General features: G+C 43.4%; 1 protein-coding gene across 2 annotated transcripts in view; it reads right to left on the bottom strand.

Annotated features, from left to right (window-relative positions):
- Nucleotides 1-642: 642 nt before the first annotated feature.
- STUM (stum, mechanosensory transduction mediator homolog) overlaps nt 643-26,327 on the bottom strand; it is a 102,943-nt gene continuing 77,258 nt past the window's right edge. The window contains exons 3-4 of one of the 2 annotated variants that reach the window (XM_044005361.1): nt 11,718-11,726; nt 643-8,042 (exon numbers count right to left, since the gene is read on the bottom strand). In XM_044005361.1, the coding sequence (XP_043861296.1) occupies nt 8,008-8,042; nt 11,718-11,726 (44 nt within the window). In that variant the 3' untranslated portion in view covers nt 643-8,007. The remainder of the gene's footprint in view (nt 8,043-11,717; nt 11,727-26,327) is intronic. The other variant, XM_044005362.1, reaches the window with a different exon arrangement.

Below are 26,327 nucleotides of genomic sequence, written 5' to 3'. Positions count from 1 at the left end.
AAGAAGAAGAAGAAGAAGAAGAAGAAAAGAGTCCACCCCCTTCTCAGCCATACACTGTTGGGAGAACCATCCTAGAAAGGGGACCCATTGGGCCATTGCCTATTTACCCACTGAGGAATCCTGGAGAAGGTAGAGCCTAGACAAGGGGAACAGTGGGGATCCGGAAGGGGTCAAGAGTATACTAAGAACTCAAGGAAACTGAAGGAAGGACCCACAGACTCTGTAGCTACAAGAGAAAGGAAGGACAGTATGGAACTGCAACAATAGGAAGATGCTACCATCCTTGGTCAACAAGACAGAGACCCAGCAACATGCTGCAAATGGTAGGAGAGGGTCCGCTGGAGGCCATGGGATGGAGTTTCAGTTCAGAAGCCTTAAGCACCTATTCTCCTTTATTTATCACAAAACAAACAGTTCCCAAGGCAGGCCTTGCTTCCCTGCTTCTTTCCCTGTAACACAATGGGGCAGTATTTATAATTGTTAGTTTGGAGCAGCTAGGTGGCACAGGTGGATAAAGTTGCTGAGCCTGAAGTCAGGAAGACTCATCTTCCTGAGTTCAAATCCAACTGCTGGCACTTACTAGCTGTGTGACCCTGGGCAAGTCCATGAACCATGTTTGCCTCAGTTTCCTCATCTGTAAAGCAAGCTGGAGAAGGACATGGCAAACCACTTTAGTGTACTTGCCAAGAAAACCCCAAATGGGGGTCATGGAGAGTCAGACATGACTAACAACCAAAAATGCCTATTTGGGTGGGGAAGGGGAGATCACAAGAAAGTAGATAAAGGGCATGTAAAAATTAACCTACTTAGGCAACTTGAGTTCTTAAGGATGGGTGGGGAGGAAGGGAGGAAGAGAATTTGGAACACAAAGTTTTTTTAAAATCGCTGTTAAAATTTGTTTTTTACATGTAATTTGGGAAAAATAAAAATTCTAAATTAAAAAAAAGTTTATTTACTGAAGACAGCTCAGAAGCAAAGGAGCTGACCTCTTCATTTTGGAGATGAGAAAGTTGAGGCCCAGAGAGAAGTCTATTACCTAAGGTAAAACTTAGTGTTAAGGAAAAGAGCTGGCATGTGAACCTAGGTCCTCAGACTCCAGTGCCAATGAGTGCCCTTCCCACTGTATTGTTTGACCTCAGTTACTGGATCCACTGCTTCTCTGGGCTAGGCCCAGCTAGGCTGGTCTGGACTGGACCCCATTGCTGAAGAGCGACCTCCTAGACCACCAAAGGCATAAATAGGTAAATGGGTGTCTCCATCAAAGGACAAAGACATAATTCCACCAATTCAAGGACTCTCAGGTAGATAGTGGGGGAGAAAAGAAAGGGCTAGGCAAATTACCATTTCTGTTTTCCTATAGAAATCAAGCTGATCCCAGTGACTCCCCTCAGGATTACCTTCAAGAGAAACTTTACCTGAGGCATCGAGGGCAAAGGAATTGGAATGAGACTAAGAAAATGGCTTTGGTCTCTGACTCTGACAGTGATGGAGAAGTGGTTCTTCTTCCAATCTCTTTCAGTATGGGTAAACGGTGCCCAGTAGAGCTTTTGGGGAAGGAAGTGTCACTGTCCCCATTTTAGAGATGGTACATCAAAGGAAGGGCCTTACACAATACTAGCAGAGCTAGTATTGGAACCGAGGTCTCCCAATTCCACTTCAACAAATATATTCCTTAAGTAACTATTGAATGCCATGCATTGTATCTTCCCATGCAATCCACGTTTATGGGATTACTCTGCCTCCTATCAAGTGGCATCCATTAGGAATTTTCCCTCTAAACCAGTGGGATTTTGTCTGGTTGTAAGTTTCTTCCACTTTGGGTTGGGTCAGTAAATCGAGGTGTTTGATCCCATGGTATTATTTCAGTTGACCTTATCCAAGAAGCTCTGAGATTAAGGGGAAGACAAAAGCTGAATAACTTGGTATTCCAAGGACTTGGCTCTACCCAAGAATAATCTTAGAACAGCTTGTGGTTGGGGCAGCTAGTTGGCGCAGTGGATAAAGCACAGGCCCTGGAGTCAGGAGTACCTGAGTTCAAATCCGGCCTCAGACACTTAACGCTTACTAGCTGTGTGACCCTGGGCAAGTCACTTAACCCCAATTGACTCACTAAAAAAAAAAAAAAAAAGAACAGCTTGTGGGCAGCGAGGCCTACTTGCCAGAATTTGGTCCTAATGGTGCCTCGGCAATACTCATGCCATACATAAGATGTAGCTAAGTGGGTAGGGTAGAGTGGAGAAGCAATGTCTAGTTGGGTCAGAATGTCTCTATGGGTTGGTGATAACCCTGACTTCATTTCTTAATCAAGTCAGTCTATCCTAGAACACGTGCTGAGTGCTTCCCAGTCCAGTGGAGAGTATCAACAAGAGCCCTTTGCTGCTTTTCAGTCTGAGCATGCAGTAGTTATTCACAGGGTCCTAGACAGAGTCTCCATCTTGTGTCTGGTTCCTCCATAGAGAGAGAGTCCCTGAGTACTGAGTCAGGTTTTTTCTTAGGACAGATGCTCTCCAATCCCAGAGACCAACTGGAGAGATGAAAGAGAAGTGATCCTGTTTTATTTCATTTGTGCAAAGCTGAAGCCAAATGGATTTGTCTTACTAGACTCAATAAGGGAGGGTTGTCAAGATTGGATTAATCCCTAGCCAGGAGTGGGGTGGAGGGGGTGAGGAGGGAGGAGAATAGATACATGCCCAGCTTCCCATTTGGTGTAGGCCCCTCTATCTTCAGATCCTAATCCAAGTCTATCAGTTACCCCAAACAACCTGTAACTGAGAACTGAGTCTACCTAGATAGCAGGCAAGGGACTGCTTTGTGAGTCTTCCACAAACTCCTACCACCCCCAGGGTATCAAGCCTGGCTGTTTAATTGGGTGCCTTGACTGTGGCAGAAACAATTTAAACAAACATTGAGAGGAGGAATAACAATAATAACAGTAAACAAAGCCTCCACACCAACTCCAGAATTTGAATTTAAATTATATATCCTGTAGCAGTTTACACAATGCAAGAGGCTTTCTTTGCTAACAGCAATAATACAATTAAAAACAGCCGGGGCAGCTAGGTGGCGCAGTGGATAGAGCACGGCCCTGGATTCAGGAGGACCTGAGTTCAAATCCGGACTCTGACACTTAGCACTTAACTAGCTGTGTGACCCTGGACAAGTCACTTAACCCCAATTGCCTCACCAAAAAAAAAAAAACCAGCCTCAGTGGTGTGCACAGGAGCCCCTCACTCACCACCAGGACAATTCCATCTTGTCAAATGCCCCTAGAAGAGGGGAAGGGGACTGCAAAGATGGAGAGCATTATGTCTTGAGAGTGGAGAATCAGAGTGAAACCTCCAAAATTTACCCTGACTAGACAAGAAGTCCCGGAGGCAAAGAGATATTATCAATGGAAAAGGACCCAATGAAGAGAGAGAGATGTATCTATGTCTAGATATATAGATAGTTTTCTATATATCTGTATCTAGTTAGCAATATAGCTAGTTATATCAATATGTAACATATAGTTATCTCTATATAGACCTACATATATAGATATATAGGTATTCACATGGAGATATCTATATATCTCTGCAGATAGACATTGAAGGTTGGGCCATCTCCCAGAGAAGCCAATTTCATTCTAACAATCTTTTCCCTCCTAGGAAAACCTGGGGAGTTTGGAGAACTTCTCACTGGATCCTTGATGCCTCCTTTCATCCTTGCTCTGCACCCTGTCATCAAACACAGTAACAAATATTTTCGTCTCCAGGAATATCGGGGCTCTAGCTGGACTGGAAGCTTTTGTGCCTTCCAGCCTCTGTTCCCTCCTGGTAGAAATGTTAATTGTGTAGAAATTGAGGTGGGGGGGGGGATAATTCTGTTTCCTTTCAGGATACACTCTCCCTGCTGTTCCTTTTCTTTCCAATTGTTATTCTCAAACTTCATGGTGGATAAAGCACAGAGTACATTCAAAGTTCTTAATGGACTCATCCTCTCTGTGACTCTGTCATGTTGAATTTGGGAAGCAGAGGGTAAGAAGGCAGATGAATGGTTGCCATCCATCCCCAATTTCAGACCAATATTTTCCATGTTCAGATAAAGGACAAGCATTCATCTTAAAGGACTTGTTTAATAGAAGAATGGAAAAAAAATATTTGGTATCTTGTGTACTGAAGAACTGAGTGTTGTCACAAGATTCCTGAGCAATGGTTCCAGATGAAGTTAGTCCTTGATGTGGAAGATAAATGAGTTGAATCTCATTCTGGTTCTTATTGGGAGAGATTTCACAGGGGGCAGCTAGGTAGCTCAGTGGATAAAGCACCAGCCCTGGATTCAGGAGGACCTGAGTTCAAATCCAGCCTCAGACACTTAACACTTACTAGCTGTGTGACCCTGGGCAAGTCACTTAACCCTCGTTCCCACCACCACCACCAAAATAGAGATTTCATTTCATTCCTTTTTTTTCTGATTGGGTAAGAATCATTAGAACATCTTCCACTCCTCTTCTTTAAAGTCCTACAAAAATCTAAGCTTTCATTATTCTCCTCTTCTATCATTTCCTCTCTGCACTTCTGTGCTGTGTTTTGGGTAGGGGCATCAACAGGAAAGGAACCAAATTAATTACAGCTTCTTTGACTCCTTTAGGGGTCCCAAAATATGAGCTGCTTCTAGCAGCCTAAGTGGGACTTGGATGTGGAGTATAATGTCTAGCGTTATCTAAGGGAAATAGAGAAATAGTCATAATTATCATTCACTGTTGAGTTAGACTGAGAAATCATGAATCACCAGGTGGTGGGACCACCTTCCTTGAGAAGTGAGAGAAGCTTCCTTATAGGGTCATAAAACCAGATTTGCAATACCAATGACCCTGAGGTTGCATAGTCTGGAAAGGGAGCCATTTGCTCTTCGTTGGTAAGTTCTTTGAAGTCCAGGACCAGACCTGTATAACTCACATATCCAGCATTTAGCATTGTATCCCTCGCATGTGGGTCTTTCATAAAGACGTTCCAAAGACAGTCATGATGACACAGAAGAAAGTCAGGGTGTCCTCCATTCTTCTTCGGGTTTCATGTGTGACCCTAGATGAGCTAATTCCCCATCCATAAAATGGAGATAATACCAGCCTCATGCTGCATAGTAACATGAGATAAAGATTCAACACCAAAGGGAACATAGGGAATTGTGCAGGCTACCACCCTATTCCCGAATACATCCTTTTCCCAGTGTTCAGTGGGTCACCCTTGAGACCTGAAAAAATTATTGTACCTTGGTCTCAATACCTACTTTACTGAGCTTGAGATTTACTTCTCTGGTATCTTATACGCAAAGTACACCAAGCTTTGGAGATGTCCCATCAGACATGTTTCGTGTTCTATTGGAATCTGATTTGATGACAGGACCAATCTAAAATGTCTGATCAGATTCCTAGATAACTGAATATTCTTTGCCGAAGCCACCGATCAGAACCTGGCTGGGTTACAGTTACTCACCAGCTGTACATTGTCCTGGAAGTAGCCTGATTTTTGAATCGACTAACATACCTGGTGATGATGGGCCGGTCCATCGGCAGACTGCCTGGCTGGCTCAGAATCGATTTGACATAAATATCAATAATCATTTGTCTAGTGGAGATCATGACTTGGGATGATGGGTCTGACCACAGTTACTCTTGGTACATACCCCTAATGATGCTACACTGGTAGATCCAAGCAGCAGCTACATTCTTAGTTTCTTTGTCAGTGCTGGACTAGCTTGTCATCAATGACATGGAAATTTTTCTGTTGCAGGGTTCACACCTCAGGCTCAATACACAGCCCCCCTGGGGAAAGGAGACCTTCCTGTCTTCCGGGGCTGCACTAAGGCTCACTGAGTGCCTGTGCTAAGCCATCCATCCCACTCAGGCTCCTGATGATACCTGTCACTCAAGGAAACCCTACTTGTTTGCTGGATTGCTTAGGCTCTTAGTTTTCCTAAATAGACTACAAGATTTGCTATCTCCTTTCCACCCCCTCAGCCCTTACCCCCAGCCCAAGACCAAGAAAGTAGAGTTTTCCCAGCTTCCTCTCTTGCTTGTGGGGGCAGCCAGCCCCCATCTGGGGTCTCTCTTCCCACCGGGACTGTCAGTCAGCCTCCTGGAGTGCACTCTGAGGTGGAAGGGGAGTGGGCTGGAGGGTGGGAGTGGGTGGTACCAACCCATTATTTTCCTCAGCTGAAGCTGTTTTATCTTATTACGGGGGAGGCCTCTCTCCTTGACTCAGCTTCCTAGAGAGCAGCCAGCCCACTCTAAGTATCAGCTTGGAGAATCCTCTTCACAAAAACTAATGGCTGTAGACCTCTTGGATGAAGCAGAATTTGTTTGGCACAAAGAAATTCAGGGAGGTGGTTCAATCCAAACAAGACTGAAGATTGGAGTCAGGAGGTGAGAGAGATTGATTTGGTGAGAAGGAAATCATTAGGGATTACCAAAAGCCACACTTCAACTCAGCCCAACCTAAGTCCAGGCCAACTCCTTACTAAAATGAGAGAGAATGGACCAGTAGACAAAAAGAGAAGAGATCCCAGGTCCTGTCTTTGGAAATGAAAAAGAAAAAAAAAAGTGAAAATGCAGTGATAAGTCAAGGCATGAAGGCCCAAGCAGTGGTGATGACTGTCCTAAATTGTTCTACCTAAAGGTGCCAAGAAAACACCTGGCCTGGAGAAGCCCTCGTTCTCCCTTGCACAGTAAGAATGGAATTGGCCCAGCGGACAGGGTAGATTGACTAGAATGCCCTCACTTCAGTGTGCCCTTCTCCCTTCACACTGCCCCAAGGTCTGGGTCTTGGTTAAAGGCCAAGTAGAATGATACCCAACACCTGTATCCTTAATTCCTCATTTGCTGCCATTAAGGCTGCCGATGTAGAGCTTTTTAAGCCTAAAGTACCGAGGAAGGGACTCTTGGTTCTCCAAGTATCCTCCGCTACAAGTCGAACAAGCCCCTGTGTGAAGTACCAGTGTGGAGAGGGTCACTGGGGAGCAGGTCATCCGCTCCTGCCCCAATTAGATTAGGATTGTGCCGGTGGGAACACTAGAGGGAGCCTAGCACTCACTGCCATGGAAAGGAAAGGTAAGTACTCTATTCATCTTCCTGGGAAAGCTAAAATCACAATACTGGACACTTCTTACATCACTTATGCAGTGCAGCTGGACATGATGAAGTGGGGGGGGGGAGCTGGGCTGTGAACTTCTCAGTCATTTTTCAGTCGCCCTCTTCATGACTATGAGAGGAGGAGTCAAAACTCCCAAATCAATCCCAATCTGGGCTATTCATTGTTCAGCATCAGACTGTGTTCTGAGGGTCACCCTGTGCCTGGCTGTTAATAAAGGTGAGGGCCGCCCTACTAGCGAGATGTAAGTCACAGACCTTCCCCAGCTCTGGTGCTCCCAGCAAAAAAAAAGCCCTAGGCCCATCATCAAGGACTTTGACTCTATGTACACATTGGGGTTCTTTAGGAGGTCAGGGGGCATTGCCAACTTAGCCAAGATAAAGACTCTCTGGTCCACTTAACTCAGGCTTACGTTGTATGTGTCTGTATGTTGACCTGTCCCTGTAGCTAGGTTGTCCCCTTGCCATTCAACAGGGAAGTCTTTTTTCCCCCTGTAATACTACTAGCTTAAAAACTCCAGAGAGACTAGGTCTTTTACTGAAGCTCAGGGTCCTTCCGGAACATTCTGTCAGAGCCCCCTTTTATACCTCTCAGAGTCCCTCACCCATTCCCACAAAGTCGTTTGTCTTCAGCTCTCTCAAAATTCAGCAAGAAAGAGAGAAGCAGTCCCCAGTGCCTGCTGAGAAAAACAGATGTGTTTTTCAAAATAAATTAAGTTTAAAAAAAAAAATCCCTCCCCAAACCCTTGCCAAAAAGAAAAAAAACAAAAACAAAAACCCACACCAAACCCATGAAAAGCCAGAAGAGAAAACACCAAGGTCTTTGGCCCAAAGATGCTTAACACAGTCTCTTCTGGACTCCCTGCTGGTGGCTCGGAGGCTCACAGCTGCTGTGGGATGCCCTGTTCCTTGTAGCCTGTGTGGAAGAAGCAGAGAAAATGTGGTTAAATGACTGTTCCCTGTTTAATTTATACAGATGTGGAGTCTGGGGTCCTGTCCTCAACCCTGTGTCAGAATGCAGCCCCAGTGCTGACCTAGGCAGCCTGGTTCTGGGGGAAAAGGGGGGCTAGATCTGATTTTGAGTCCCTGTCTTTTGGCTTATAAATCGATGTGACCTTGGACAAAACTACCTTAACTTGTAAAATGATAGGGACTAGATGACCTCTAAGGCCCCTTCCATCATGAAATCAGCAACCCCCCTGCCATCTCTGAACCTCAGTTTCTTCATCTCTAGAGCTGTGGACTTGGAAAAAGGAAAACCCTTCCTTGAATGATTAATTGTTTGAATCTGGGCGAGTTGTTATCTCAGCCTCTCATTTCCTCATCTATAAAATGGGAATGATAACAGCACCCACCTCCCAGGTTATTATAAGAATTAAATAAAGTAATATATGACAGCACTTTAAAAGTGCTAAGTAAAGTTAAGCTGTTATCATTAGCCATTAGGTTTCTAATAAAATGAGAGCTGGAACATTGTCCTCCTTGCTTACCTCAAAGAGCTGGTGAGAGGATCGAATCAGTAAATGAATATAAAGTATTTTGTAAATGTGAAATACTAGGAAAATGTTACCTATTGTCTACTTTTAAAATTTAGTGTAATGTGGGTATGGCGCATACCTTGACCACCTAAGTTGGTGTCATCCACATGGAAGATGCTTCTAGGAGCCTGGAGAATTGTCTCATGTGTAGACAGTCTACATTGGCTTACCAGTGGTTGGGAGAAACATTTTTCCATTGTTATGTATGTAGAACTGACTATGTCTTTAAATCTGACTGGGCTGGGGTGGGCAGGAGAAGGAGATGAGTGAGGAGGCCTTTTTTTGCTGTTTTTCTGTCTGAGAGTAAAGAATTTCTTCACTCCCATGGTGGGAGGGGAGGGCCTTAGGGGGCCACCTTCTTCTCCACTCCCAAGCCCCATTAGCACATATGGCCCCAGGGATCCAGGAATCCAGGAATTCTAGGCTGGGTGTTGTAATCAGCTGAGCAGCAAATCCCTGAAGAACAAGGATTTGGGGACACCTGCTCAGCTAGGTTTGGGATGTGAATTTGGTGGGACTAATATTAGATAAGAACCAAACTAAACTAAGAATTTAATCTCCCCTCTCCAGAGACTAAGGTGATGCAGGTGGGATTGTGCCCCTTAGATACTGGTGGAAATGTTCTTGCTATATCTTTGAAGTAAATATCCCCTGTAACAATTTATGTGGTGTTAGGGAAGAACTGGGGCCCCAGAAAAAAAAAAAGGAAGAATGTAGTGGGGGGGGGGGAGGGTGTCAGGAGCAGATGAAAGATACTCCCTAGTCACTGCAAGGTACCAGATAATGCTGAGGTGGGAAAAACATAACAGGCTCAGCCCTGGACCCCAGGGCCAGAGTAAATCATGTTGTTGTTCATTCATGTCTAACTCTTTGTGTTCCTGTGTACTATAGCACCCAATATCAATACCATGGGGTTTTCTTGGCAAAGATACTGTGGAGATGTTTGCCATTTCCTTCTCCAGCTCATTTTACAGATGAGGAAACTAAGGCAAACAGGGTTAAGTGACTTGCCCAGGATCACACAGCTACTTAAGCATCTGAGGCCACATTTGAATTTGGGTCTTCCTGGTTCCAGGCCCAGAGCTCTATCCACTGAGCCACTTAGTTGGCTCTATGAGTTTAATAGCAGATATTTGCATCATACTTTTAAGTTTGCAAAAGGCTGGGCACAAATTATACTCATTTGAGCCTTACAACAGCCCTTTGAGCTAAGGGCTATAGGAGTTAAAAGGATGAACTAAAAGGTAGGGCCTTCGAAGTCCTATGAAAAACTGTAGGAGAGTGGATGCTCACTACTGGGCAGGTAGTCCCCCAAGAAGTCAGAGTCAGGTATTTTGTGTGCCCTTGGCAATATATATAGCTACTATAAGTCTTCCCCTCCTTCTAAGACTGCCCTGGCAAGATCACGAAGCTGCTGAAATTTACTTTTCTTCATCTCTAGCTTCCTCCTTCTAGGGCTTTTCCCCTTATTTCCCCCTCGTTCCCTCATTCCTTAGGCAGCTGGTGTCCCATTCTTTCTGTCTTCCCTCTTTTTAAGACCTCCTATCTGAAAAGGATCCGATAAATCCATAAATACCGTGGTGTCAGTGACCAGCATAGCTTAACCTGCTTCCTCTCTCCAGGGACACTTGCATTTTAAAAGTGGGGAAAAGGCTGTAATAGTAGTATTTCAGACATAGGCCAGCAGGTAGGGGAAATGGGGAGGGGGCGGGCCTGGAGATGAAAAATCATATCACATCTCTCTGTTGACTCTGACAGCCTGGTTTGACCCATCCAGCTGGCAGTTTTGGGGGAGGGGTCAAGCACAACTTTTCTCATTGGTTATAAAGTGGGGACTATGATTATTATACCCATTTTAAAGATTTGGGTGGGGATAGACTGTGGAACAGCCAGCATACATAGAGAAGAAATGCATAAGGAGATTTTACACTAATGGGACCTCAGATATAGTGACAGAAACACATGTTCCTACAACCTTGAATGCAGCTGGGTTGTATAGCGGATAGAGCACCAGGCCCAGGGTCAGGAATATTTGAGTTCAAACCTGGCCTCAGGCACTTACTAACTGTGTGACCCTGAACAAGTCACTTAACCTCTGCTTGCCTGAATTTCCTCATCTTTAAAATGGGGATGATAATGATAGCACCTTCTTGGGGTTGTTGTGAAGATCAAATGAGAAAATAAATGTAGGGGGCAGCTAAGTGGTGCAGTGGATAAAGCACAGGCCCTGGAGTCAGGAGGACCTGAGTTCAAATCCAACCTCAGACACTTGACACTTACTAGCTGGGTGACCCTGGGCAAGTCACTTAACCCTCATTGCCCCAAGCAAAAAAAAAAAAAAAGAAAAGAAATATAAAGCACTTAGCACAGTGCCTGGAACATAGTAAGTGATATATAAATGTCAGTTGTTATTATTGTTATTATTATTTACTGTAGGGAGAAGAAACTGATCCTTCCCTCTTCTTTCTACTGTCACTGACTGAGCTGTCATTCAACATTAGGTCAGCCAGAGAATTCAGTTCATCTTAAGCAAGCATTTGCTAATCACCAACTTTTGTCCTCAAGGTGCTTTGAGTTTTAATTTCTTGCTTCGAGTGAATCACTGGCCTCCGGATGATGATTGACAGCTCAGGCCACCCATGTTAAGTGACCCAGGAATAATGATGACTGGACTTATAGTGCATCAATTCCACAAAAGAATGTGACCCTGGCTAACAGGCTCAGGATGCAAAAGGATGAGTTGTTTCTCCAGAAACGCCAAAGTAACAGTGAATATTCCTGAATACCCTAGATAACTGAGGGGAGGAAGAGGAGAGAACACTGGACTACCAGATGGGGATACCTGGTATCCCCACAGGGGGCAAGGCCTGTAAGACTTCTTAGTGTGGTCATGACCCTGAAGCAAAGACTCTGTGAACTGGATCCCTGTGGTCTGAGAAAATCCCTTTAATGCATAATTGGGGGAGGGCAGGGAGAGAAGGAGGCTGGGAAGATAGATTTTTCCTGTGTGACCCAATAAGACCAGAGGTGATCCCAGGCCACTCTAGACTCACCTTGGGAAACTGGATAGCAAGTACGAGGACGTGAAGCAGGCATGAGAGAGAAGGGTGGGAAAAAGAGAGAGAAGAAAAAAACACCATCTGAAAAGGCTGATCACAGGAACATTTGCGATATCCAAAGGGAGGAGGGATAAGCACACGTCAGGGGGTCTGGGGAACTGAGCATAGGACAAAGATGCCAATTTTACAAAAGCCAAATTCGCAGGCACAGATAGGGGGTCTGAGTTGTCACACATTCATTTGAAACAATCAACCACAGCAGATCAGCCCCCACCCCCACCAGTTAATGGATTTTTGCAGAAAACACAAAGTACTGTGCTTTAAAAAATGTTTTGTTTTGTTTTTTAAACTGGAAGCCACTGAAAGATGCTCTCTCTGTTTCAACTCTGACTGATAGAGGTCATGCACAAAAGGCTGGAACTGCGAGGAAGTCACTTCTAATTCCTCAGCAAGCCTCGAAGGAATAAGCTATAGGTCTCGGGCAGAAGTTGGTAGAGATACAGTCAACTCTTAATAAATCATTGTTGACTGACTGACTGTAAGATACTTAGCCAGGGTTAACCTCCTCTCTCTGTCTTTTCCCTCATCCTTTCCATTCATCCTTTCCTATGTCCACATCTTGATGGATTCAGGTTGGGTGCTGTGGGCCAAAAGTGACCTATCAATAATCTATAACCATTTTGAAGAGGGTGAAATAATCAGCAGAGGTACCTCTTGCCTGTGGATTATATACACACATGGATCAGAGTAATCCACCTTTTACTGGGCAGGGGCCGTATCCAACCCCTGGCATTCTGTGGGAAGTGCCACAGTAGAAAGAACACTGATTTGGGAATCAGAAGACCTGAATTTAAATTCTCCTTTGTCTGCTTATTAGTTAGGAATGAATTTCCTCTTGTGTAAAACGAAAGAACTAGATGACTTCAGAGGTCCTTTACAACTCTAAATCTATGATCCCTGTGATCCAAGATGGATGCTGGGGTTTAAAAAGTTATTATCATTAACAAGAGTATTAATTATTTAATGGTGCAAATATAGCAGAGCAATGGTCTCAAATTTGCAATTTTAATGCTGCTCTTCCTTGGGCCACATTTTCTCTAATTTTCCATTTCCTGGTAATTTTCCTTGGTAAATTATTAGTAACAACCCTCCTGCTCCCCAGTCCCAACTCCCACCTCAATCTGCCGTGCCTTAATTAGTATATGCCTGTTTTGTTAATTCAAGAGGCCCAAGGACTGGTCTTAGAGTTGGGAAGACCTGGGTCTGAGTCCCACCTTTGGCTCTTCCCAGTTGGGCCACCCAGGGCAAGGAATCCATTTTCTCAGTATCCCAGGGAACCTTTTAAGACAGTAAGTGCAGATGAACTGCTGAACCAAACTGGTGAACTGAATTTCCAAATCTGGGAGATGTCTTCTAGGATAAAAGCACAGATATAAACCTTCTCCCCCCAAAAAAGTTAATGAAGAAGATCATTGAATTCCTAATCCTCTTCTGAACCACCCAAGAGGTGAGTAGTGTGACCCCAAACTCACAAACCGTTTCTTTTATGCAAAAACATCAGAATTTACAAAGCCTGAGAGTATCATGACTGAGCCTGACATCCTCAAAATATTCTGGGAGTGCTTTCTAAAAACAAAAAATGCTTTCAGAGCTCATTTGGAGTCTTTCTTTTGACTCTGTTTAGTGGTGGCAAATCTTCCTTGGAAAGCAGATTTAATTTTTAGAAACAGCTAAAAGCCATTCAAAGCCACGACTGGTTGGGGAGGTAGATGATCACCCTAAGTGATATAATTTTGGGGGGGCTAAAAGTAGGGGAATGGCCATAAAGTACTGATTTTTGTGTGTACATAATTGGTAAACCAGGTTTGAAAGCTCATTCTCAAAGAGTTCCAACCAGGTTTTGCATAAGGATGGCGTTATTGGAATAAACACAAGTCTCCCAAAGGTTTGAAAGGCAATATAAGCCAACCAAGATGGGAGCTCCTGGCTTTGATCCATCAAGGAGACATGAAGTTCCTAATCAGATCTGTGCAGAATGGCAGGAATCAGACAATCCATAAACATTTATTAGGCACCAACTATGCATCAGGCACCATGCTAAGCACCGGAGATTAAAAAACAGACAGAAGACAATCCCCGCTTAAAATCTAACGGGAGAGGGGCGACTAGGTGGCAAAGTGGATAGAGCACAGGCCCTGGAGTCAGGAGTACCTGAGTTCGAATCCGGCCTCAGACACTTAACACTTACTAGCTGTGTGACCCTGGGCAAGTCACTTAACCCCAGTTGCCCCGCCAAAAAAAAAAAAATCTAATGGGAGAGACAACATGCAAACATATATACATACACATATGTATATATAAATATTATATATATATATACATATATAATATACAATATATTATATATATATTGTATATATATATATACACACACACACACAAACACCCATACACACAAGGCAAGCTTTATGAAGGATAAATAGGACATAATTTTAAAAAGGAAAGCATTGGAATCGAGAGGGATTGGGAGAAAGGCTTCCTGTAGAAGGTAGGATTTTTAGATGGGACTTGAAGGAAGCCAGAGCAGAGGAGGAAGAGCATTTCACACCTGGAGAACAGCCAGAGAAAATGCTGAGAGATGGAACAGCCAGGGAGCCAGTGTCACTGGAGGGAAGAGTGCAGGTCTTGTATGTAATCTTTCTTCCTGACTACCCCCTGCTAATTCAAAGCCAGTTGAAATTTTACCTATTCCTCGACCTGTTCACCACCCTCCCTTTACTTCCAATTCGTTAGACAAAGGAGGGACACAATAGATGTAGATGGGTGAAGCCTTACCTGAGGAGGGTAACTAACTGAGCATCAGCCCCAGGATGGAAAGATTTTACATCCATCCATATCAGATGGACACAAGCCTGCTTCCCTTTGTAGGAGGGAGCTTGGGAGCCATGTGCCAAGTACTGTAAAGAGCCCCTTGGGCTAGGTAGAACGGAAGGACTGGGTCCCAGTCCTGGCCCTGCCACTTAACTAGTCATATGACTCTGGGCAAGTCATTTCCCAGATATAGGACTCAGTTTCTCCATCTGTATAATAAAGAGGATTGGACTAAATGCTATGAAGTTTCTTTTCAACCCTAAGATTCTATGGTCATCTGCAAAAATGAGGTTCATATTAGGGTTTTTCCATATTTCATATTTGGTACCTGCCTAATGGGCAGGGCTATGCTGGTAAATGCTCTGAAGATCACGACACATTTTAAAGTTGAATTTGCATTATTCACATTTTCTCTGTTATTTCATAAATCTAGGCAGCCAACAAAACAACCAACCAAAAGCCCTCATGTAGTAGCGTTTGCCAACTCACTATTCCCTTAGAACCGGCTCCTGCACACCCCTGCTCGAGGGTGGGAGGATTAAATGGGATCCTGGGTGTAAAGCACTTTGGGACTAGAAGTGTCCAAGTTGAGGGAATATGTTATGTTTTGCATGGTAGCAAAAAGTAGAACTCCACCCCCCAGCTGCAACATAGTCAGATCTAGAAGGATGGAGAGAAAAGACGCTGATTTCCCTCTCCCTTTCACTGACAGTAGGACCTTAGGTGAGTCTTTCATCTCTCTAGGCCTTGGTTTACTCATCTGTCAAATGAAGGAGTTGCCCTAAATGCTTTTTGAGCATGTTTCTCATATTCTGTGATTCTAGGAACACTTAAGAAACAGGCTGCTGGAGTTTGGGGAGGCACTGAGGCCAGATGCCTTATTTTTTAGATGTGTTTTTCCTTAGGACATCTGAATAAATACAGGCAACTTTCTTTTTTTTTGGGGGGGGGAGGCAGGGCAGTGAGGGTTAAGTGACTTGCCCAGTGTCACACAGCTAGTAAGTGTAAAGTGTCTGAGGCTGAATTTGAACTCAGGTCCTCCTGAATCCAGGGCTGGTGCTTTATCCCCTGCTCTACCTAGGTGCCCCAGAAGCCTTATTTTAAAGAGCCTCCTGGAAAGGATGAGTTCTGGGAACTATGATGGGTTTCTTAATAAATTCCAGCACAGGAGCTGGAAACCATGTTTAACCCAGTCAGAAACCCTGTTTAACCCAAAAATGAAGGAACGGAATAGGGGGAGGGAAAGAGACCAAGAAAGGAGGCTCTTTTTTTTGGGGGGGGGGCAGGGCAATGAGGGTCAAGTGACTTGCCCAGGGTCACACAGCTAGTAAGTGTCAAGTGTCAGAGACTGGATTTGAACTCAAGTCCTCCTGAACCCAGGGCTGGTGCTTTATCCACTGCGCCACCTAGCTGTCCCTGAAAGGAGGCTCTTAACAAAGGTAGTGGCATCCTCAGATGGTCCTCACACAAGATCCTTCATCTTCCGACTCTGGTCATTCCCTCATGTCTGGAATTATCTCTCTCCTTAACTCCACCAGGTTTCTACAAGAAGTCTTTCCTGATCCTCCTTAATGCTAGTGCCTTCCCTCTGTTGTTTACCTATAGTCCACCCTGCCTATTTATCTTGTTTCTATATAGTTGCTTTCATGTTTTCTCCCCCATTAAATTGTGAGCTTAAGATCAGAGACTGTCACTTGCCTTTCTTTGTAATCCCAGTGCTTAGCGTGGTGCCTTGCAAATAGAAGGCTTTTAATAAATGTTCATTAGCTGACTGGGCAAATCCTCATGGCTTTAGATCACAGAAGATTTTTGCGGTGAAGCTTCCTCTGTTCCCATCCTAGCAAGCAGGCTTAGGAGCTTGGTGGATACTCGCCCCTCTACTTGCTCCATCTCCTAGTGAAAAGTTTAGGCTACCCTTGAGTCATTGGGCAAATGCCCAGCCTCCCCCAGGGCAGGAGTTCTTGATCTTTTTGTCATAGAATGCTTTGGCCTGGTCTCAGAGTATTCTCAGAATATTTTGTTGCCTATATTCATCGAAGGAAATGCTAAATTTTGGTTAGTGCTTAATATAAATAAAAATGCATTTTCTCCAAGTTGACAGTCCCTCCCTGAAATTTATCCATGGATCCTTTGAGATGGGTGGGTGGGTGGGTACAGAAGAACTCCAGAAGCTATGCCCTGTGGTATCCAGTTCTGGAGGCTGCTGAAGTCCAAGAAAGAGTCCCTTGGAGATGGGGGCAGCTAGGTGGTGCAGTAGATAAAGCACCGGCCCTGGAGTCAGGAGGACCCGAGTTCAAATTTGGCCTCAGACACTTGACACTTACTAGCTGTGTGACCCTGGGCAAGTCACTTAACCCTCATTGCCCCACAAAAAAAAAATAAGAGTTCCTTGGAAAGTAGAATGTTTTTCTTCCCCCTGGATCTCTGCTTCCCCTTTCTGTCCCCAATTTTAGTCATTACTAGTACAAATGCCAAGAGATCTGTAGGTCTGAGAGTCTCATTAGGGCCCACTGGTCAGGACTTAACACGTCCTACTTCTACCAGATTAACCTCATAGGCAGCTCCACCTCCCTTCCTGATACAACCCCCCACCCCTATGAATTCCCACCTATAGACTCCAAACAAATGATATACATTAATATGGGGTACTATTCCAAGAGAGAGCCTATGAGACTCTTGGACTATGGCAAAAGGCTTTTCTTGCTACTGGTGCCCATTGTCCACTGTCCTCTCTATTTGTCTGGGTTCCTGACTCAACCCGCCTACGGCATCCTTGAATTTCCTGCTTTCTTCATTCAGCCAACAAGCATTTAGTTAGCACCTAGACTGTGTGACTACAAAGACTAAAAACAAGATAGTCATGAGCTTACATTGGGGTAAGTGGGGGAGGGAGGATGCAGAATAACATGTCAATAGTTGTCAGTACAGAATCTAAAGTAAATACAAAGTAATTTTGGGGGTAAGGCCAATAATAACTGGGGAGATCAGGAGAAGCCTTGTGTGTGTGTGTGTGTGTGTGTGTGTGTGTGTGTGTGTGTGTGTATATATATATATGGGGCGGGGAGTGGTGCTTGAACTTCCTTGAAGGAAGGGAGTAAGGCTTCTGAGTAGGGATGGGCATTCAAGGCATAGATTACATCACACACAAAGACATGGAGAAAGAAGTTAAACTGTTGTTTATAAACCAGTCTGATGGAAATGTAGGGTATATGAAGAGAATGAAAGGAAATTAAGTTTGGAAAGATAGGTTGGAGTTAAACGTGATGGGCTTTAAATGCCAAACATGGGAATTTGCATTTGATCTTAGACGCAATGAGGAGCCATTGAAACTTCTTGAATAGGAGAGTAACATAGTGAAGACCTCCACTGCAGGACTATTGGTTTGGCAGCTATATGGAGGAGGGACTGGAGAGAGAAGAGATTAGACCCATGGACGAGGGTGGTGGCCGTGTGAGGAGAGAGGAGGAGATGGATATGAGACATGTGAACACATGATTGGTTGTGAGGGGTGAGGAAAAAGGAAGAACAGAGGATGTGAATCTGGATAACTTTCTAGAAGGGAGACGTGGATGTTGTTGAGGAAAGGAACGACCCTGAAGAAAATGGAGATGGCAAAACAGCCCAGGCACAGAAAGATGAAGGTGCTCAAGGCACGTAGTGAATTGTGTGACTTTTTGATAACTGTATTTCTGGTGACAGGACTGTTTGAAATACTATTCTTATCACATTTTCTAAGAAAAGCAGTTTTGTTTTATTGGTGGTGCCCTCGGTCGAAGTAGGGAAGTTGGGAGAGGGGTGTGTGTGTGTGTGTGTGTGTGTGTGTGTGTGTAGGAGGTGGGAGAATGTTGCCTGATCTGGCCTGATGGAATCTGTTTGTTTCCAAATTCTGGGTACCACATAGTTTGATCTGCTGCCCTGCTCTGGAGTCTTCTGGAGTACCTTCTGGCGCGTAAATTACTGACTAGTTTTGTCTTTCTTTGACTTCACTCTGGTACCTGTTGAGTCCCTAGACTTGGTGAACTTGCCCTATTAGGTCATTTCCACACCTAAACCTCCCTTCAGCTTTTGAAAGCTTTGCTACCCCTCCCCCATCCATGACTCTGGCCCTACCTCCTTTACTCTCAGTCCATTTCAGCACATCTCCCCCTTTACCTCACTCCAATCTGTCTGTCCCACCAGACCACGTGCTGGGAGTGGGCCCTAAGACAAGTGTCCCACAGTGAGCTTCTTTCTAAAAAAAAAAATGTGTATAGCTGTGGGAGCAGCTGGGAGGAAGGGTTGGGAAGGGGATGACTGGGGACTGACCCCTGGGGCTCCACCTTGAACGTGAGTGAGCTGCCAAGTAATTCCTGGTCCATCTTCTTCCCCAGCCCAGCATCTGCCCTTTGCTCCCAGCATTGCCTCGGCTCCCCAGACTTTAATCTCACATCCATAATTTCTCAGCCTTCCACTGTTCCAGTGCTGACAGCCCTATTTACTGAGTGCTGAGGTCTGCACAGAGCCAACATGGAGGACTGGGGCAGGAATAGACAGTACGTGCCTGTTCTAGATAAGGACACTGCCGCAGTAGAATTTACAGTCTCACGAGTGGGAGCCGGCCTTACCTAAGCATCAGTGAGGATCAGTCCATGCTGATCAGAATGATTGAAGCTGTGGGGGGCTAGTGAGAGAAGATTTCCCAGGGTTGGGGGCTGTTGGAACAAAGAGGGAGAATTTTCCTGCCAGGGTCAGGTCTGTGCAGACTAACAGCAGGGTCACGGACTGGGCACAGCATTCCCAAAATGCTTGTTTTGAGCTATTTCTGTCTGCAGCTCCATCACTCACCCCGGCTTGATTGGCTGTGGGTCATCTTGCACTCTTTCCCTGCATACATCGAACTGGGCCAAGTCTTACAATTCCACTTAGGTAAGATCTCTCAATCTGTCCCTTTTATTCTATTCCCATTGCTACCACCCTAATGTGGGCCCTCCTTGCATACCATGCACCTGTAAATACTGTGACAGCCTCCTAATTGGGGTTGGGTTGTTTTTTTTTTTTGCTTCCACGTTCCCTATTCAATCCATCCTTCTTATTGCAGCCAGAATAACCATTCTTATCCATAGACTATGGAGTCAGTCAATAAACATTCACTAAGCACCTACTATGTGCCTGGAGAGGCAAAGGAAGAGAACTCATAATCTAGCATTCAACATCCTGTGTACAAACAAGCTAGGTGCAGGATAAATAGGAAATAACAGAAAGGAGTCTGGAGAAGATCGGATCTGGCCTTCTTGCTTCCCATCTGTTCAAAAAATCTTCAGTGGCTCCTTCTGGCCTCTAGAGTGACTGACCTCTGACTGCCACTGCCTAGCATTCAAGACTCCCCATAATCTGGAACCACCCTACCTTTCTAGATTCCTCTCATCTTATACCCATCCTGCTCTAGTCCAACTGGATTGTCCTCAAACCCCTGACCATATGTGGTTTGTGTAGGCCTCCCTGCTTTTGCTCATACTTTCCCCTGTGACTGGATTGCCTTCTCACTGTTTTTCATGTAATGAAAGCCTATCCATCCTTCAATACCCAGTTCAAAAACCCGTGCCTCCATGAAGCCTTCTCCCTTGGACTAACTGCACACAGCCCTTTGTTGTGCCCACCTAGTGTCCTTTTCTAGGTGGATATATCATGTATACATTTCCTTCCTTCCTTCCTTCCTTCCTTCCTTCCTTCCTTCCTTCCTTCCTTCCTTCCTTCCTTCCTTCCTTCCTTCCTTCCTTCCTTCTGTCCTTCCTTCCTTCCTTCCTTCCTTCCTTCCTTCCTTCCGTCCTTCCGTCCTTCCGTCCTTCCGTCCTTCCTTCCGTCCTTCCTTCCGTCCTTCCTTCCGTCCTTCCTTCCGTCCTTCCTTCCGTCCTTCCTTCCGTCCTTCCTTCCGTCCTTCCTTCCGTCCTTCCTTCCGTCCTTCCGTCCGTCCTTCCGTCCGTCCTTCCTTCCTTCCTTCCTTCCTTCCTTCCTTCCTTCCGTCCTTCCTTCCTTCCATGTTTCCTTCTTTCCCTCCATCTCCTCTCTCCTCTCCATCTGTCCACTTAAGGAATCATACCCTTACCTGTGGGTGCTCTACCCAAAGGAATATAAATTTTGATCCCTGAAACCTTGCAAGATATCTTGGGGTTTAGAAGCTAAATTTCTTTTTTAAGGACCATTACTTAAACCCAAATCACTCCCATAATTGGCCAATGATAGGTTCTAGTCCTGGCCTCATGTGGTCATTGTTTGGGTTCTGACAGCTCAGAGTGTAAATAGCAATTATTTCTGTTTTGGACAGAAACCCTGAGGGTCTTCTCCTCCCAGACTGATTTTTTTTTTTTTTGACTAGGTAAAAGAGGCCACTCATTCTTTGTCTCATTTCTTACTCAGCCTTATTCACTGAATGGGCATTTCTTCAAACAAATTGATACCTAGGAAAGGCCTTAGCTTAAAAAGACCAAGGTCTCCCACTGCATCCGGGGCCATCTATGGGCCCTGATATATATCTTGCCACCGGACCCAGAAAGATCCAGAGGAGAGAGTATGAGGCTGGTGACATTGCACGGCCCTCCCTCACTTAAATCTAATTCACTTACAAGTCATGATATCACCTTCCCAATGTCCCCTTTGAGAATGAAGGCCAAACAGTAGCGTCCTATACACATACTTCATTAGACATATCGAAAGCACTTAGCATTCAATAGTGTGAGTTTTTGCTATCTCTGTTGTCACTCATCCCTCTACTAAATAGGGAGATCCTATAGGATAGAGTCTATGTCTCATATAAGTTTTGTGCCTCCCCCTAGAGTGATCTGCACACAGTAGTTGCTTAATAAATGCTTGTAAGAGGGGGGAGGAGGGGAAGCCCAGATTTAAGAGAAATCTAGTCAGTTACAAAAGGTATAACAGATGTTGGTGAAGATTTAAAATTCATATTTGGGAGTCTGTTTTTGACTTGTGAGACTAATAGAAGGCAGTATAGCTTTCTGAGAAGGAGAGTGATATAGAGTTTGTTTCTCTGGGATTAAGAAATACAAATTGAATCTAGTTTAGGCATGACAGTCCTTGAGGTAGTTGAAGACAACAGTCACATACTACACGGGCCCCTATCATCTTTGTGTCTTTAGACCAATTCTCCCATGGCAAAGTTTTTGGTGCCTTTGCAGTTCTGGTCATCCTCATCTAGCTAAACTCCAGCTTGTCAAGAAAAGTCACTTTATTAATTAGCTTAATGTGACCATGGTCGTGTCAGTTCCTCTTCTCTGAGCCTCAGTTTTCTCCTTTAGAAAATGGGTCTAATAAATTTTGTACTCCTTGCTTCACTGGGTTGCTGTGAGGAGAGTGTCATGGACTTCCAGTTCTATGTGAGATACCCATGATGCTCTGAGGGATGAAGAATCCAGGAAATCTGAGAAACCAGAACAAAGAGTTAACACATGGGAGGTGGTGACGAGTGTCTCTCTAGATGGGTCTGGATGGCAAAACATTTTATAATTCTGTTTTGACCCTTGTTATGTTATATTTGAATATATTTTGAAAAGTTATGGTATAACATTAGGGGCTGATACTCCTTAATGCTAGTGCCTTCTCTCTGTTGATTATTTCCAATTTATCCTGTATATAGCTTGTTTGTACATAGTTATTTGCATATTGTCTCCCCTATTAGATTGTAAACTCCTAGAGGGTAGGGACTGTCTTGTATTTCTTTGAATTCCTAGTGCTCAGTACAGTGCCTGGGTTGTTGAGTCATTTTTCAGTTGTGCCCAACTCTCTGTGACCCCAATTGGGGTTTTATTGGCAGAGATAGTGATTTGCTTTACCATTTCCTTTTCTGGCTCATTTTATACAGTTGAGGAAACTGAGGCAAACAGTTAAGTGATTTGCCCAGGGTCACATAGCAGCTAGCAAGTGTCTGGATTTGAACTCAAGGAGATGAGGCTTCCTGACTCTAAGCCTGGAGCTCTATCCACTGCTCTGACTAGCTGCCCTTGGCACAGATTAGGTGCTTAATAAATGTTTATTGACTGACTAATAAGAAGCAGTTTGGATGTAATGGATAGAGCATTGCATTTGGATTCAGGAGGACAAAGGGATGAATTTTCACTCCAATACTGACCACTGGCAATCACTGCATTATTCTCTGAGTCTTAAGCCCTGTCTAAGACTCTTAAGTTATAATTGAGTCAAGATTCGCCTGAATGAAAATAAAATTCCATGCTAACGCAAGCAAGTATGTCAATGTATGGTCTGATAAGCTTGGTTTTCTGAATTTCAGAAAACATTTTCCCATCCAAAACAAGTTTATATCTAATCTTGTTTATATGATGGTTGCTATGGGCCCATTTGTTGCCAATTATAAATAACAATGCTCTAGCTTCAAAGGGCAAAATGCTAAGTTTAAGGGAGAAAGAAATTACTGCCTTCTGGTTGGAAAAAGAGAAAACCATGAGATTTTACTGTGGCAATTAAATGCTTTGGGGGGATTTATTTCTCCTTCTTTTGATAGCTCTTTGGACAGAGCAAGAGAAAAAGAAGAAGAAAAAATAGAGGCAGGAGGCCAGAAGTCTGGTCCTTTCAGTTTCCTTATATCAAGAGATAAAGAACACTTGGACATTTAAGTGATGAGAATACTGTGTACCAAGGAGTCAGTGACAGTCAAAAGATTCTTTCATGGCAGAAAATAGACAAGGCTTTTATCATACCATCAAGCAACTAAAATACCTCAGCAACTGAATAGGTCCAGGAAGGACTTTTCACTCAGCATAATGCCTAACACATAGTAGGCACTTCATGTTTATTGACTGGCTAATTGATTAAATAAAAGATTTTGACCAGGTTTTGGGGGGGGATTTTTAAGTGTTTATTCAAGTCTAGGGAGAAAGCCAGATTGAGATGGTAATTGAAAATAGTTAAGAGCTAATCTGAAAAGTACCTAATTAAACCTCTTTTCTTTAAAAAAAAATTGTCCATTAACAATGTTAATGATAAGCAATATTGATTAATATGTCTATTTAGCTGTTTTCAAGAGTTCTATTTTTATAAAAACAAACAAATAAACAATCCCCCATACTCAAAACCATAATTCACTGGCAAAACATCTGATTTCCTTCTCTCAGTTAAACATGACAATGAAAAACCTGGCTGTTCAGACAATTGTCATCACAAAAAACCCATAATTCTCCTGGTGATAGCCTAATTACATGCAAAGTACCCAGGAAGATAGAAGCTATGTTGAATGTTGGTTTTGCAAATTTGAACCTATAAAAGTAATAGCAAAACAACAGAGGTTGTGACAGAAAATGAGCCATAATAATGATAACAAGAACAATAATAATGAAAAAGTAAATATATAACCTGTTGGGCTGATAATTGCTCTGAAGGAAATCTTCAAATCAGTAGATCTTAAAGGGTAGCAGGAGGTATATAATGGTTTGTAAAAGTCTTCCAGAGCACGTATCAAATATTATCCTTTAGTACTAATCTTTATAATATAACCATGTCACTGCTTCTGTTTCTGGCTTGAATTAAGCATTTATTTACATTATTCAATTAAAAAAAAACCCAGATATCATTTTATCACTATCAATCACATCAAGACTTGTCAGTCTTTCCATTCATCCTGATAAAATGTGTCTGTATGTGTTTTTTTTTTTTTTTGGTAAGGCAATTGGGGTTAAGTGACTTGCCCAGGGTCACACAGCTAGTAAGTGTTAAGTGTCTGAGGCCGGATTTGAACTCAGGTACTCCTGAATCCAGGGCCGGTGCTTTATCCACTGCGCCACGTAGCTGCCCCTCTGTATGTGTTTTAATGGAAACAAGTGAGAGAAAAGTTGCTGTCCCCATTAAAGAGATTCAGAAACTAAACAAGTTTTCAAACTAGAGTTTTAAATGTTCAAAGGAGCCTTTGGATACAGGCTCTCTTGTTCCTCCTTTGACCCTTGCTGGAAGTTTCTCCAATTCCAGGCATTTGGAAAGCTTATTCTATTTATCTCCATTTAATATAGATAAAATTAAAGTCCTACATTTGGGTTAAAAAATAGATTGCACAAGTGCAGGATGGGTAAAATGTGGCTAGATGGTGCCTATTTAAAAAAAGATCTTGAGATCTTAGTGAACTTCAAGCTCAGTGACTCAACATTTTGTGATGTGGGAATCAAAATATGATTGTAATCTTAGGCCGCATCAAGAGAGCCACAGTGTCCAGAAAAAAGTGGGTGATTATATTGCTGTATTTTGTCCTTGTCAGGACACAACTGGAGTATTATATTTAATTCTGGGTTCTAGAATAATAGGAAGAATATTGACAAATTGTAGTGTGTCCAAAGGAGGGTGACCCCAGAATGAAGACAAGACTGGAGACCACACCATTCAATTGAAGGAAATTCAATTTTTGGTCTTCCAAACAGAAGGCCTAAGGAGCACATGATAGGTCTTCAGGTATTTGAAAGGCCATTATGGGGAAGAAGCACTAGGAGTGTTTTGCTTGTCCCTAAAGGCAGGCATGTGCTGAAGTCAATCAAACCATCTACAATTTGTTAAATTTTCAACGTGAGCATTTACATCTTGGAAAATGCTACAAATCGGGGCTTGATTTATTATTGATTATCTAGACTTAAGAAAGTGATGAAGAAAATGTTAATAACACATAAAATTAATATTAACATTTAAACTGAATGTTAGTAATCATAATAAAACATTTTTAAATGTGTCCTGCTTTGGAAAGCTGGTTGTTAAACATTTACCAACACACGTTTGCTTAAAGGGTAGGACAAGGAACAATAAATAAATAATATAAAGAGGTAGAATTTAAAATGCAGAATAGGCTACCTTTAGAGGTAGTGAGTTCCTAGTCACTGAAGGTCTTCAAACAAAGTATAGGTGACCAATTGTTGAGTATACCATAGAGAATATTCCTTTATGGGTATGAGTTGGAGTAAAGGCCCTCTGAACATCCCTTTCAACTCTGAATTCCAACAAATCTACTCTCGACATCGTCTGGTTTTCCCTGGCTCAAGTATGTGCCCTGTATTCTCCCTACTGTGCTGAGTTTTTCTTTCATAGTCATTATTAATCATGTTAACTTGGCTGGTATTTATGGTTGGCTCTGTTTCATTAGGTAAATTTGTTTCCTCACCTTTTTGTTTTAAGTTAGAATCTAAACCCAGGTTTTCATGTAGGCACATCATCCAGATTGTGGTTGTCTTATTGTCTTTTCCCAAACACCCAGTTACCTTTTAGTTCACCTGCATGATCACTGTGTTTGTGACCCAATAGGTATAGGATGACCTTCTTTCCAGCATTCTTTTCCTGTTAACCAACCCCGACCACTTCCACTTCCTCTCTAAGCTACCAGCTCATTTGTATAAGGAAAGACAGGGACTGACACCTCTTGAACTGTATAGGTGATTAACACATCTTTTCTCACTCCCAATGACTAAGGTTGACAAGCAAGTTCCTCTATATCCTAGATGAGACCTGATGTTTCCCATCGACTCAGATGTCCTCAGGGGAGGGATTATCTAAAACCAATTTATCACATTTTCCCATTACAGCATCTTTATGTATGTATTGATGCTAACATGCTGATCCCTCTTACCAAAGAGGGGAAAAAGACATTCTGTAATGGATAAGAAGGGAAGGTTGGTAATAAATGGAAACACTGGCTGAGATCTGCACTATTCTAGCCTCAGAGAAAATGGAGAGAAATCCATCAACAATAAAGTATTTCTT

This window comes from Dromiciops gliroides, chromosome 4 (assembly GCF_019393635.1).
Source record: "Dromiciops gliroides isolate mDroGli1 chromosome 4, mDroGli1.pri, whole genome shotgun sequence".
Taxonomy (NCBI): domain Eukaryota; kingdom Metazoa; phylum Chordata; class Mammalia; order Microbiotheria; family Microbiotheriidae; genus Dromiciops; species Dromiciops gliroides.
The sequence above is the reverse complement of the archived record's forward strand: the minus strand, read 5'-3'. Positions and strand labels throughout refer to the sequence as shown.